The sequence below is a fragment of the Salvelinus sp. IW2-2015 genome, linkage group LG31 (genome assembly GCF_002910315.2).
Source record: "Salvelinus sp. IW2-2015 linkage group LG31, ASM291031v2, whole genome shotgun sequence".
In the NCBI taxonomy this organism is placed as follows: domain Eukaryota; kingdom Metazoa; phylum Chordata; class Actinopteri; order Salmoniformes; family Salmonidae; genus Salvelinus; species Salvelinus sp. IW2-2015.
This window is the reverse complement of record NC_036870.1, coordinates 25,175,211-25,188,814: the sequence shown is the minus strand read 5'-3', so window position 1 is coordinate 25,188,814 and position 13,604 is coordinate 25,175,211. Positions and strand designations below refer to the sequence as shown.

At 45.8% G+C, this 13,604-nt stretch overlaps 1 protein-coding gene across 2 annotated transcripts in view; it reads right to left on the bottom strand.

Moving 5' to 3' along the window:
• Positions 1–13,604, bottom strand: part of igf2bp3 (insulin-like growth factor 2 mRNA binding protein 3) — a 40,151-nt gene that overhangs the window by 19,586 nt on the left and 6,961 nt on the right. For both annotated transcript variants that reach the window (XM_023976025.2, XM_023976026.2), the window contains exons 3-7: positions 12,490–12,538; positions 7,333–7,384; positions 7,056–7,119; positions 6,288–6,569; positions 5,340–5,474 (exon numbers count right to left, since the gene is read on the bottom strand). In XM_023976025.2, the coding sequence (XP_023831793.1) occupies positions 5,340–5,474; positions 6,288–6,569; positions 7,056–7,119; positions 7,333–7,384; positions 12,490–12,538 (582 nt within the window). The remainder of the gene's footprint in view (positions 1–5,339; positions 5,475–6,287; positions 6,570–7,055; positions 7,120–7,332; positions 7,385–12,489; positions 12,539–13,604) is intronic.

Below are 13,604 nucleotides of genomic sequence, written 5' to 3'. Positions count from 1 at the left end.
CGGACAGGGAGAGGTTGAAAATGTCAGTGAACACTTGCTAGTTGGTCAGCGCATGCTCGCAGTACACGCCCTGGTAATACCTCTGGCCATGCGGCCCTGTGAATGTTGACTTGTTTAAAGGTCTTACACCGGCTGCGGAGAGCGTGATCCCAGTCTTGCTGTACGGCTTGTGCTTGCATGCATGTTTGTGTTATTTGCCTCGAAGCGATTATAGAAGTAGTTTAGCTCGTCCGGTAGGCTCGTGTCACTGAGCAGCTCAGCTGTGCTTCCCTTTGTTGTCTAATGGTCTGCAGGCCCTGCCACATCCGACGAGCGTCAGAGCCGGTGTAGTACGACAATCTTAGTCCTGTATTGATGCTTTGCCTGTTCGATTGTTCGGAGGGCATAGCAGGATTTTTTATAAGCTTCCGGGTTAGAGTCCCACACCTTGAAAGCAGCAGCTCTAGCCTTTAGCTCAGCACGGATGGTGCCTGTAATCCATGGTTTCTGGTTGGGGTATGTACGTACGGTCACTGTGCACTTATTGATGAAGCCAATGACTGATGTGGTGTACTCAATGCCATTGGAGGAACCCCGGAACATATTCCAGTCTGTGCTAGCAAAGCAGTCCTGTAGTTTAGAATCTGCTTCATCTGATCACTTTATTTATCTAGTCACTGGTGCTTCCTGCTTTAATTTTTGCTTGTAAGCAGGAATTAGGAGGATAGAATTATGGTCAGATTTGCCAAATGGAGGCCAAGGGAGTTCTTTTCCCTCTGGTAGCATTTACATAAGTATTCAGACCCTTTACTCAGTACTTTATTGAAGCACCTTTGGCAGCGATTACAATCTTCTTGGCACACCTGTATTTGGGGAGTTTCTCCCATTCTTCTCTGCAGAGCCTCTCATGCTCTGTAAGGTTGGATGTGAGCGTTACTGCACAGCTATATTCAGGTCTCTCCAGAGATGTTCAATTGGGTTCAAGTCCGGGCTCTGGCTGGGCCACTCAAGGACATTGAGACTTGTCCCGAAGCCACTCCTGCGTTGTCTTGGCTGTGTGCTTAGGGTGCTCAGGAGCTCTGTCCTGTTGGAAGGTGAACTTATCCCCCAGTCTGAGGTCCTGAGAGCTCTGGAGCAGATTTATCAAGACTCTCTCTATATTTTGCACCGTTCATCTTTCCCTCGGCTTTGACTAGCCTCACAGTCCCTGCCGCTGGAAAAACATCCCCACAACATGATGCTGCCACCACCATGCTTCACCGTAGGGATGGTGCCATGTTTCCTCCAGATGTGACGCTTGGCATTCAGGCCAAAGACTTCAATCTTGGTTTCATCAGACCAGCGAGAGTCTTAAGGTTCCTTTTGGCAAACTCCTACCAGGCTGTCATGTGCCTTTTACTGAAGAGTGGCTTCCGTCTGGCGACACTACCATAAAGGCCTGATTGGTGGAGTGATCTATTTAAGAATGATGAAGGCCAATATGCTCTTATGGACCTTCAATGCTGCAGACATTTTTTTGATACCCTTTCCCAGATCTGTGCTTCGACCCAATCATGTATAAGAGCTCTACGGACAATTCCTTCGATATCATGGCTTGGTTTTTACTCTGATGTGCACGGGCAACTATGGGACATTTTATAGACAGGTGTGTGTATCCAAATCATGTACAATCAATTGAATTTACCACAGGTGGACTCCAAGTTGTAGAAACATCAGGGATGATCAATGGAAACAGGACGCACCAGAGCTCAATAAGGCTCCATGGATTGACTAGGAATTGAAAAACTATGGTTGAAAGAGAAGGGGCAAAAGGAGTGGCTAATAAGTCTGGCTGCACATCTGACTTGATGCAAATTGATATATGTAACTAACAAAACAAAAATGATAAAATCTTACGAAGCCAAGATCAATGATATAAAGAATGGGGGGAAAAATGTCATTTAAAGTAGGCAAGTTATGTGCATAAAGACAAATTCAACTCCATCTTTCATCGAATCAGATGGCTTATTCATTACAAAACCATTTGATGTTGCCAATTATTTGAATGATTACTTCATTGGCAAAGTGGGCAAATGTAGGCAGGAAATGCCAACAACGAACAATGAGCCATCGTATTCATGCAGTAAAAAAAAGAATGAAAGAAAATTATTGCAAGTTTGAATTTTGTAAAGTAAGTGTGGGAGAGTTGGAAAAATGATCAATAATAACAAACCTCCTGGCATTGACAACTGAGATAGAAACCTACTGAGGATGGTAGCTGACTATAGCCACTCCGGTCATATCTTTAATCTGAGCCTAGAGAAGAGTCTTTGTCCTCAGGCCTGGAGGGAAGCCAAAGTAAATCCAGTTATCCTAGAGTGGTAAAGCGGCCTTTACTTGTTCTAACAGCAGACCGATAAAGCTTCCTGCCAGCTCTTCGCAAGCTGTTAGAAAAGAATGGTTTTGAACCAAATAAACTCTGCAAAAAAATTAACGTCCCTTTTCAAGGACCCTGTCTTTCAAAGATAATTCGTAAAAATCCAAATAACTTCACAGATCTTCATTGTAAAGGGTTTAAACACTGTTTCCCACGCTTCTTCAATGAACCATAAACAATTAATGAACATGCACCTATGGAACAGTCGTTAACACACTAACAGCTTACAGACGGTTGGCGATTAAGGTCACAGTTATGAACTTAGGACACCAAAGCGGCCTTTCTACTGACTCTGAAAAATACCAAAAGAAAGATGCCCAGGGTTCCTGCTCATCTGCGTGAATGTGCCTTAGGCATGCTGCAAGGAGGCATGAGGACTGCAGATGTGGCCAGGGAAATAATGTCCGTCCTGTGAGACGCCCAAGACAGCGCTACAGGGAGACAGGACGGCCAGCTGATCGTCCTCGCAGTGGCAGACCACGTGTAACACCTGCACAGGATCGGTACATCCGGACATCACACCTGCGGGACAGGTACAGGATGGCAACAACAACTGCCCGGGTTACACCAGGAACGCACAACCCCTCCATCAGTGCTCAGACTGTCCGCAATAGGCTGAGAGAGGCTGGACTGAGGGCTTGTAGGCCTGTTGTAAGGCAGGTCCACACCAGACATCAAAGGCAACAACGACCATCGCTGGACCAGACAGGACTGGCAAAAAGTGCTCTTCACTGACGAGTCGGAGTTGTCTCACCAGAGGTGATGGTCAGATTTGCATTTATCGTCGAAGGAATGAGTTACACCGAGGCCTGTACTCTGGAGCAGGATCGATTTGGCGGTGGAGGGTCATCGTGGTCTGGGGCGGTGTGTCACAGCATCATCGGACTGAGCTTGTTGTCATTGCAGGCAATCTCAACGCTGTGCGTTACAGGGAAGACATCCTCCTCCCTCATGTGGTACCCTTCCTGCAGGCTCGTCCTGACATGACCCTCCAGCATGACAATGCCACCAGCCATACTGCTCATTCTGTGCGTGATTGCCTGCAAGACAGGAATGTCTGTGTTCTGCCATGGCCAGCGAAGAGCCCGGATCTCAATCCCATTGAGCACATCTGGGACCTGTTGGATTGGAGGGTGAGGGCTTGGGCCATTCCCCCCAGAAATGTCTGGGAACTTGCAGGTGCCTTGGTGGAAGAGTGGGGTAACATCTCACAGCAAGAACAGGCAAATCTGGTGCAGTCCATGAGGAGATGCACTGCAGGACTTAATGCAGCTGGTGGCCACACCAGATACTGACTGACTTTTGATTTTGACCCTCCCTTTGTTCAGGGACACATTATTTCTGTTAGTCACATGTCTGTGGAACTTGTTCAGTTAATGTCTCAGTTGTTGAATCTTATGTTCATACAAATATTTACATGTTAAGTTCGCTGAAAATAAAAGCAGTTGACAGTGAGAGGACGTTTCTTTTTTTGCTGAGTTCGCAATGCTATTTCTCTAAACAAATGAACAGACTTTCAGCATGCTTATAAAGAAGGGAACTCAACATGTACTGCACTGACAAATGACTGATTGGTTGAAAGAAATTGATAATATGAAGATTTTGGGAGCTGTACTGTTAGATTTTAGTGCAGCCTTTGATAATATTGATTTGAATATCCCGCAACAGTACCGCCGGGCAGCTCTCTAGGACCTCTACCCTTTTCTATTTTTACCATTAACCTGCCACTGGCATTAAACAAAGCATGTGTGTCCATGTGTGCTTCAACCATATACGCATCAGCAACCACAAGAGTTGGTCAGTTTTGGAATGGGTGGCCAGTAATAAACTGGTCCTGAACATCTCTAAAATTAAGAGCATTGGATTTGGTACAAATCATTCTTTAAGTTCTAGACGTCAGCTGAATCTGGTAATGAATGGTGTGGCTGTTGAACAAGTTGAGACTAAATTGCTTGGCGTTACCTTAGATTGTAAACGGTCACTGTCAAAACACGTAGATTCAATTGTAAAGATGGGGAGAGGTCTGTCCATAATAAAGACATGCTGTGCTTTGACACCACACTTCAAAAAGCTCAGAAGGCTCTGGTTTTGTATTATCTTGATAATTGTCTAGTCGTGTGGTAGAGTGCTGCAAGGAAAGATCTAGTTACACTGCAGCTGGCCCAGAACAGAGCGACACATCTTGCTCTTCATTGTAATAAGGCTGATAAAAACCATGCATGTCAGTTCCTCTTGGCTAAGAGTTGGGGCGAGCCTGACTGCATCACTTCTTTTTAGAAATCCCAAATTGTTTGCATTGTCCTCTTGCACACAGCTCTGACACACACACTTACCCCACCAGATATGCCACCAGGGGTCTTTTCAGTCCCCAAATCCAGAACAATTTCCAAAAAAAGCGTACAGTATTATATAGAGCCATTATTGCATGGAACTCTGTTCCATTTCATAGCTCAAATAAACATAAACATATTTTTAAACCCCTGATAAAGCACCACCTCACGTCCCAACGTCTCTCCCCTATTTGACCTAAATAGTTTTTGTGTACGTATTGATATGTAGGCTACATGTGCCTTTAAAAAAACGTATGCAGTTCTGTCCTCAAGCTGTTCTTGTCTATTAATGTTCTGTATAATGTCATGTTTCGGTGAACCCCAGGAGTAGCTGCTGCCTTTGCAACAGCTAATGGGGATCCTAATAAAATACCAAAAATGTCAAGTCACATAGAAAAGGGTCTGAAAACCCGTTTTCGCTTTGTCAATATGGGGTAGTGTGTGTAGAATAATAAGTAATATTTTGTATTATATATAAAAAAAAAAAAATCTGTTTTAGAATAAGGCTGTAAAGAAACAAAATGTGGATAAAGTAAAGGGGCCTGAATGATGATTGTTTCATATCTCCAAAGTAATTAAAAGGCTGTCACGTGTCTATGCATGTGTCAACTCACAACTTGGTGTCGAGGGCCTCCTTTTGCATGATCTCCATGATGGTTCTGCAGGCATTGGAGCAGCCCTCTGGGGTGGAGTGGACCGTGATGGGCTTCTCTGCCGCTCCCGCATTCTCCTTCCTGTGGATGTCGATCCTGGTGAGGTGCAAGAGAAAGATGAGGTTAAATTAAAATAAATAAATAGGCAAGTCAGTTAAGAACAGATTCTTAATTACAATGACGGCCTACCTCGGCCAAACCCAGATGACGCAGGGCCAAATGTGCGCCGCCCTATGGGACTCCCAATCACGGCCGGATGTGATACAGCCTGGATTTGAAACAGGGACTGTAGTGACGCCTGTTGCACTGACATGCAGTGCCTTAGATTGCTGCGTCACTCGGGAGCCCAAGTTTAGAAGGGAAGAAACGCATTGTTTTTGTCACCTTCTAAACAGCTAGAGTGTGCACAGCCCGTCTGCCGGTTACGATACCGGCTGGTCTCATACTATTCCCTACCGGAGATTGAGGTTCAATCCCAGTGTCCACCCTTCCTACTGGCTTAATCCCACAGAATCACTGAAGATGGGTGAAACTGTTAAAGTCCATCTTTTTCAACTTGAGATGCCTTAAGAGGGTCACATCAATTGGTAGGCTGAGCCTAAATCAATAGAGTATGATTATTTCTGTGGGAGTGAGCTTTATATTGCCAAGCCAAGAAGGGAATCACAAAATGTATTTACATATGGTCATAAATCAGGTCCAAGTTCAGTAGCCAAATATTGTGGAAAGTTGCAGATAGAAACGTATTGAATAGTGCCAAAGTAATTACTAATTCTACATGTAAAAGAGGAGTGTTTGACCTACATGCTGTATTTCTATCTGAACATTGCACAACATTGTGTCCTGCAGAACGCACCCCAGCAAACTGTTGGGTGTATACTGTGTACATGATCAGGGACGTAGTCCTACTTTGAGTGTGTCTGTTTGGTGATGTTGCGAATGGTGGCTCCCTCCTTGCCGATGATGGCTCCTACGAACTGCGTTGGGACGAGTATCCGCAAGGGGACTTCCGACTGCAGTTTGGGGCGCGCCCCCAGGCCCGGAGAACCTGAGCGGGGAGGGCCACGGGGGACAAAGCCCCTCCTACCCCCTCCCAGAGGTGGGGCGTCAGCGGTGGCCATCTCGTCGGGGATGTACGACACCTTCAGGGCAAAGTTCTCCATCAGGAAGCCATTCAGCTTCTCCATCGCCCTGGCAATCACACAAAGAAACAGTCAGTCACTGTCACAGCATTGATAATAGAAAGCTTTCCGTCACAGAGAAGGAGAAACTTGCTTGATACTGACTCAAGTTTAAGATTTTATTTTCTCTCTATACCACTACTGAAACAAGATCTTGATTAAGGAATTACAAGAATCAGGTATATTATTGCATGGCTGGAACAAAACTTGCTCTACAAGGCCAGGACTGAGATTTCTGTGAACTGCTCCGAATTCATTTTCATACACCGGCCACGCCCACTTTATCAGGAAAAGCCGGCGTTCCACACGCACCAGAGGGCAGCAGTGAGCTAGCATCTCTCAGCCAGCACGTTACTCCTATAGCAGCAACTAATTAGACTTGACTGCTTTAGAGGGTGATATATAATAGTGTAAAACACTAAACACAAATTTAGTTAGACTGCTCTTGCAGAATGACAAAGAAAAGGAGGGTAGGTAAGTAGGTGTGTGTGCTTACTGTCTAGCCTGGTCCTTAGCACCGTATCTGACGTTGACCACTGCAGTGTCTGTGTCTGTATTTACTGTAAGGAGAGAGAGCATAGACTCAACACCCAAAAACACACAAGGCGATACAACGTTATACACAAAACAATCCGACTTGAACAAATACCTACTAGTCACATGCTCACACACACACACACTGCAGAGACAAGACAAACAGACATGCTAAGGAGTGTGTGTATGTGTGTGCGTAAGCACGTATGTGTTGTGTGCGCGTTTACATGTGCGCGTACCTTGCTCGCAGTTCTCCACTGTGCCATATTGGGCCAACATGCCATCCAGAACCTGACCCAGAACCACAGGAAAGAGTGATTAGAACCAGAGCAGAGTTTTGTTAGTGTCTTTATCACACCATCATGGAGGCCCAAACTGGCTTTCTGATGAGTACAGTTCAGTAAGTAAATAAAAGATGGTCACATCCCCCAGATAGGTGCAGTGAAATGTGTTGTTTTACAGTGTCAGCCAAAGTAGTACGGCGCCCAAGAAGCAAATGAGGGTAAGTGCCTTGCTCAAGGGCACAGATTTGTCACCTTGTTGGCTGGGGGTATTTGATCCAGCGACCTTTCACTTACTGACACAACGCTGTAAACGCCAGGCTACCTGTCGCTCTTGTCCGAGCCAGAATGGCCAATAGGGCAGGAGCCGCTCTCCTGTTTCTGTAGCGTGAGGCAACTTGATGTACAAGTGGCCAGGAAACAGCAAAGCAATGGACGGCCGTCCTATCATCTATGACCAGAACGTCGGCCGTCAATTTCCGTTAACTTCTACATGTTTAGTGATCACCTGCTGGGTGTTGACCAACACACACCCTGTGGTGAACTTTTCCATAGGTACAGATCTAGGATCAGATTCCCCTTCCCCAATCCTAATCTTAACCATTAGTGGGGGGGGAAATAACAAAGTGATCCAATATCCGTGTCTAGGGACAATTTCACTCCAACACACCACATCCCAATGAACAGCACATAGGTCCGTCATGATCATTTACCAGAGGGTTTTACCTAAGCAACTTACAGTTAAGGGCAATTTCACAGTAACAGATTGATGCAGAGAATAAAGTGTCAAACAAAAACGATTGCAAAGGTAAACAAACCATACAACCAAGGACTACCTTTAACAAATTCCACAGAACATTTTACAAAAACATTTACTTAGAATGCAGATGCAAGGCCTCCCGGGTAACGCAGTGGTCTAGGGCACTGCATCGCAGCGCTAGCTGTGCCACCAGAGACTCTGGGTTCGCGCCCAGGCTCTGTCGCAGACGGCCGCGACCTGGAGGTCCGTGGGGCGCAGTGCGCGCTAACCAAGGTGGCCAGGTGCACGGTGTTTCCTCCGACACATTGGTGCGGCTGGCTTCCGGGTTGGAGGCGCGCTGTGTTAAGCAGTGCGGCTTGGTTGTGTTTCGGAGGACGCATGGCTTTCGACCTTCGTCTCTCCCGAGCCCATACGGGAGTTGTGGCGATGAGACAAGATAGTAATTACTAACAATTGGATACCACGAAATTGGGGAGAAAAGGGGGCAACATTTTTTTTTTTTTAAGAAAAGAATGCAGATGCAAAGTTGGTTAACAGAATGGTGTCACTCTGTTACCAAACGTTGCAACTAAACTGTTCAACGCCTGGTGTCATCCTGTGATTCAACTAACTGGCCCATCAATACCACTCAGAGACCTGGGGCTATATGCATCAAGCATCTCAATAGGAGTGCTGATTTAGGATCAGTGTAACCTTTAGATCACAATGAATAGTATTACATGGACAGGAGGTACATGATCCTAGATCAGCACTACTTCCTCAGATGCAAGGTCTTCCTACTTTTGGATGAATCACACCATTCAATTACATTCTCAAACAGGAGAAAGAACATCCTAAATTGTGTTTATGAAGTTTGATTTCCCCACATTATCAAGCTGAACTGATCTTTATTCACTTGTGAGTCCATAGAGAAAGTAGGGGGGAATTGATTTGCTTTTTATTAGAGGGACAAAATCAATGTCAGAGCCAAACCAATCTGGCAACCTGCCCAAATCAGGCAAGCACAGGATTTGAATTATACAACGAGATAAAATGTTCTCCTCTTCCAAGTGCAGTCATGAGGGAGGGAACGAGAGGGCGAGGTATCCAAACGCAGCATACAGGCTGAGGACATCCAATCATGCCCAGGCTTACTGGAAGCCACACCCACAAGAGCTCAACCCCCCTTTCTGACCAATCAGCTTCCCTCCTGGTCCTCTTTTTCTCCCAACCCACATATCCCCTTCCCACCCGCCCCTGAGCCATCTCAAAGTCTTTCCATTGGCTGTTCCCAGCACTGATACAACATTCCCAGTGGGGAGTAGCAGCTCCATGCTCACTGGCAGCCACGTCTGTCCGTCTCCAGGGTCCAGCCAATGAGAATCCAGGCCATTCAGGAAAGGGTGGAGTGCATTCCTGCAGGAAGCAGTGGTTGGATTGGGGGGGAGGGGCGGAACAGGAGTAATGCTACACATTCTGTGAGTGTCTGTCCGTGGCACATGTAGGCGAAACAGAGCAGGCCCACCCACCCAAAGCAAGCTAGAGCTAGCCTAGCGAACATGCTACCATTGTTCTCTGCCTGCATGGCTTTGTGCTGAGGCACACGTTATCTCCCTAATAAGATACAAGGTCTCCTTTACATCAAAGACTTTGTTCGGTGTCCCCCCTCCATTCCAACCCTACCACAACCGCAGGTTGACGTTCATTGTCATGATTCTTGTCCTGGAGGCAGAACGGAGAAATTTCCCCTTAGAAAGGCCAGCTGCGGAGTCAAAATTGGCTAGATTGTAAAAATGTGTGACCTACAATTAGCTTTTTGGTCTTAATTTAAAGGTTAGGTTAGCAGTGAGGTTAAGGTTAAAATCTGATTGTGGCTGTCTCAGCTAGTGACCACTATATACAGAGCTGCCTCCAGAACAAGATTCATGACGGAAAAAGCTAACTTGCACCATAACCGCCTCTGGTCCAAAAGCCATCAGCTAGCCAACATGCTATATACATGCTACCAACCACAAAAGGTTCAGTCAATTTAGAACAGAACACTCAAAAGGGTAGAGGCTTGAAATCAGTCATACTTTAGCCTATACACAGAGTTTAAGTTAGAATAGCCTTTGTCCATCAACTGTATTCCAATTGGTCAAATTGAGACATGAAACAGCCCTTTGCTAAAGTAGATTTTGCCTGTGACAGACCCACTCCATAGAGAGGTTGGGTTAAATGCAGAAGACATTTCAGTTGAATGCATTCAGTTGTACAACTGACTAGGTATGCCCTTGCACTTTATCTTATTTAGAATGCAAGCAGAAATAATCAAGGATTAAGAGGTCAATAACTGATATGACTCACAATGAATGTGCCGGCTTGTCAGATTTTTTTTTTGTGCTCTCCAAACAAGACAATTGAAGGCTAGTATAAATCCCATTCTGAAGGCACTATTGTAGGTCATCTTATATTATCCAATCGACACATTGAAAATGAATGGGGTGTAAGTGGTGTCCATGTAATACAATTACGCCAAATCTGTATAGTTCCCATGTCCGGCAGAGTACATTCCTTTTGTTGTTGTAAGTGCCCTTTAATGTCGCAGACTTCCATCTACTTTGCATTCCCCTCAAACATCCCCTGCCCCCCATACCTCTACCCTGTCTAGTGTACCCATGTGAAAGAGGTACTGTAAAATTGTCCATGAAAATCATAAATCAATCCTATATGTTAAAACAATGAGTTTATGTTCACTGACAATACTTTTATAATAGTCTCCCTCCAATACTTTTGGGATATTCATGCATTTCAGTCATTTAGGAACATTTTCTCTGTTGATTTGTGAATACTGTACATGCTTGCTAGTTACTGTACATGTCTAGCATGGATATTCATGTGCCTTTCAGAAGAAGACGGCATAAAGGGCAGCACAGCATCCGTATGGACGTTTCTCCTGTCATTATCAGGTATGTCATGGGCTGCAGTTCACTAGTAGGTCACTGGCCTACAAGGCAATCCTCTGGGGTAACACCGACAATCACAGCTCCATTGATTACATACATACATGGCATGACAACCAATAAGTCTCTAGCAATGAAACAGATTTGAGCTTAAAAGCCTGTCCTATGCTTGCTTTATGAAGGTACTCGCTCACTCCCTTAATGAGTTGTTCTGACCGAAATAGTCCCCTTAAAAATCGACTGCTAAATGATTAACGGTAGACTACACTGAACAAAAATATAAAAACGCAAGATGCAACTACTTCAAAGATTTTACTGAGTTAGTTCATGTAAGGAAATCAGTCAATTGAAATAAATTCATTAGGCCCTAATCTATGTATTTCACATGACTGGGCACAGGCCCGGCCACTGGGGAGCCAGGCCCGGCCACTGGGGAGCCAGGCCCGGCCACTGGGGAGCCAGGCCCGGCCACTGGGGAGCCAGGCCCGGCCACTGGGGAGCCAGGCCCGGCCACTGGGGAGCCAGGCCCGGCCACTGGGGAGCCAGGCCCGGCCACTGGGGAGCCAGGCCCGGCCACTGGGGAGCCAGGCCCGGCCAAGCAGACGATCCTGCAGGTGAAGAAGCCGGATGTGGAGGTCCTGGGCTGGCGTGGTTACACGTGGTCTGCGCTTGTGAGGCCAGCTGGACGTTCTGCAAAATTCTCTAAAACGATGTTGGCGGAAGCTTATGGTAGAGCGATGAACATTCAATTCCGTTAACAGCTCTGTTTGACATTCCTGCAGTCAGCATGTCAATTGCACGCTCCCTCAAAACTTCAGCCATCTGTGGCATTGTGTTGTGACAAAACTGCACATTTTAAGAGTGGCCTTCTATTGTCCCCAGCACAAGGTGTAATGATCATGCTGTTAAAATAGCTTCTTGATATGCCACACCTGTCAGGTGGATGGATTATCTTGGCATAGGAGAAATGCTCCCTAACAGAGATTCCTCACAATTTGAGAGAAAAAAGCTTTGAGCATATGGAACATTTCTACGATCTTTTATTTCAACTCATGAAACCAACACTTTACATGTTACGATTATATTTCTGTTCAGTATAATATGTGTCCTAAATGGCACCCTATGGAACCTGTTCAAAAGTAGTGCACTATAAAGGGCCATTTGGGGCGCAACCCAACTAAAGTACCATAATGAGACAGCCAGGAGAAAACTGAGACCTGCAATATCAGCCTCTGTTCTTAAGAACTAACTAGCGGATACAAAACTAAAAAAGGACCCAAAGATGGCAAAGAACCTGTTCAGTGGACTTGTTTGCACCCAGTAAAAAGGCTTACTTGCACTTCGTGTTCAAAGCATTTAACGTGTGTTCCTATTGAACAGGACCCAGTATAGTGAGAGAGCCAAAGCTTTACCAACGGACCAATTAACACTTACCTCCCACTGCATATGAGGCGGGATGTTCCTGATCTGCAGCTTACAGCTCCTACATGAAGGGAGAGAAAGAGGGAAATAAAGCGAGACAGTTAGCATCAGTTGGTTGGGCTAAAGGACAAGGTGTCCCATTGAAAAAAATCCAGCAGGCTAGTAGGTGCCTCCTTCCATCACCCTGTGCTCGGAGAGGTGTACAAGCTGTGGGCATGACTAATGTTTAATACCACTCCCAAAGCCAGCGGGTGTGCACCAGAGGGAGGGATGTAAGGAGAATTCAAGGGAGGGAAGCAGTTGCATTGTTGGACGGGTGGCTCGATGTGGAGAAAATGGTATGATCTTGTTTGAAAATTAAAATATATGAGACGGATTGGGACAGAGGGAGCGCATGGCAAGGAGAGGTAGGGAGGAAGAGGAGGAAGGTAAAAGAAGGAGGTGAGAAAAGGGAGGGGGGGAAGAGCAAGGAAAGGAGATAGAAGGACCGAGAGCGAGAAGAGAAAAGGTGAAAGGCAGAGGAGAGCATAAAGGAAGAGAGTGAGCGAGGGAGTGCAGAAAAGGGAGGGATGCCATGCCCATGGAAGAGGGAACCTCCACTAGCGGTATCTTAGCAGAGAGAACAGATGACGGGGATTCAGAGTGGAAGGAGCGCTGACATCGCAGGCAACAGCAGCACAGACTCTGCTACCAATTACTGCACTGTAAAACTCTGGTTAAGGGCACAGCCAAAGTTGCTTGTTGAATGTATCTGTGTTTCCTATGCCTTCTCAATGTGAGTCATACGCCGACGCTCCATATCCATACAATTTCCATCCATGCACAAAAAGATCAGACGAGTTTAACTTTTGACGGGCCGATGGAAAAGAGGAGCAAACGCACGGACCAAAATTAATCCGTTCTAATTTGGTGTCCCTTCTCCAGGGATCAGTCTGGCCAATGCCTTGGCATCCAGAATGCCCTGTATTTCAAACTCCATACAGCCAATTGTTTTCACATTTTGAAGACTTTCAGTTCCACAATGAAACATTGTGAATACCAAGGACCCAAATATTTTAAGAGCTCATTCAGATGCTTGGTTGGACTTGTGAATTGTAACACACACTGTAACTAGTCTGTGGACATAC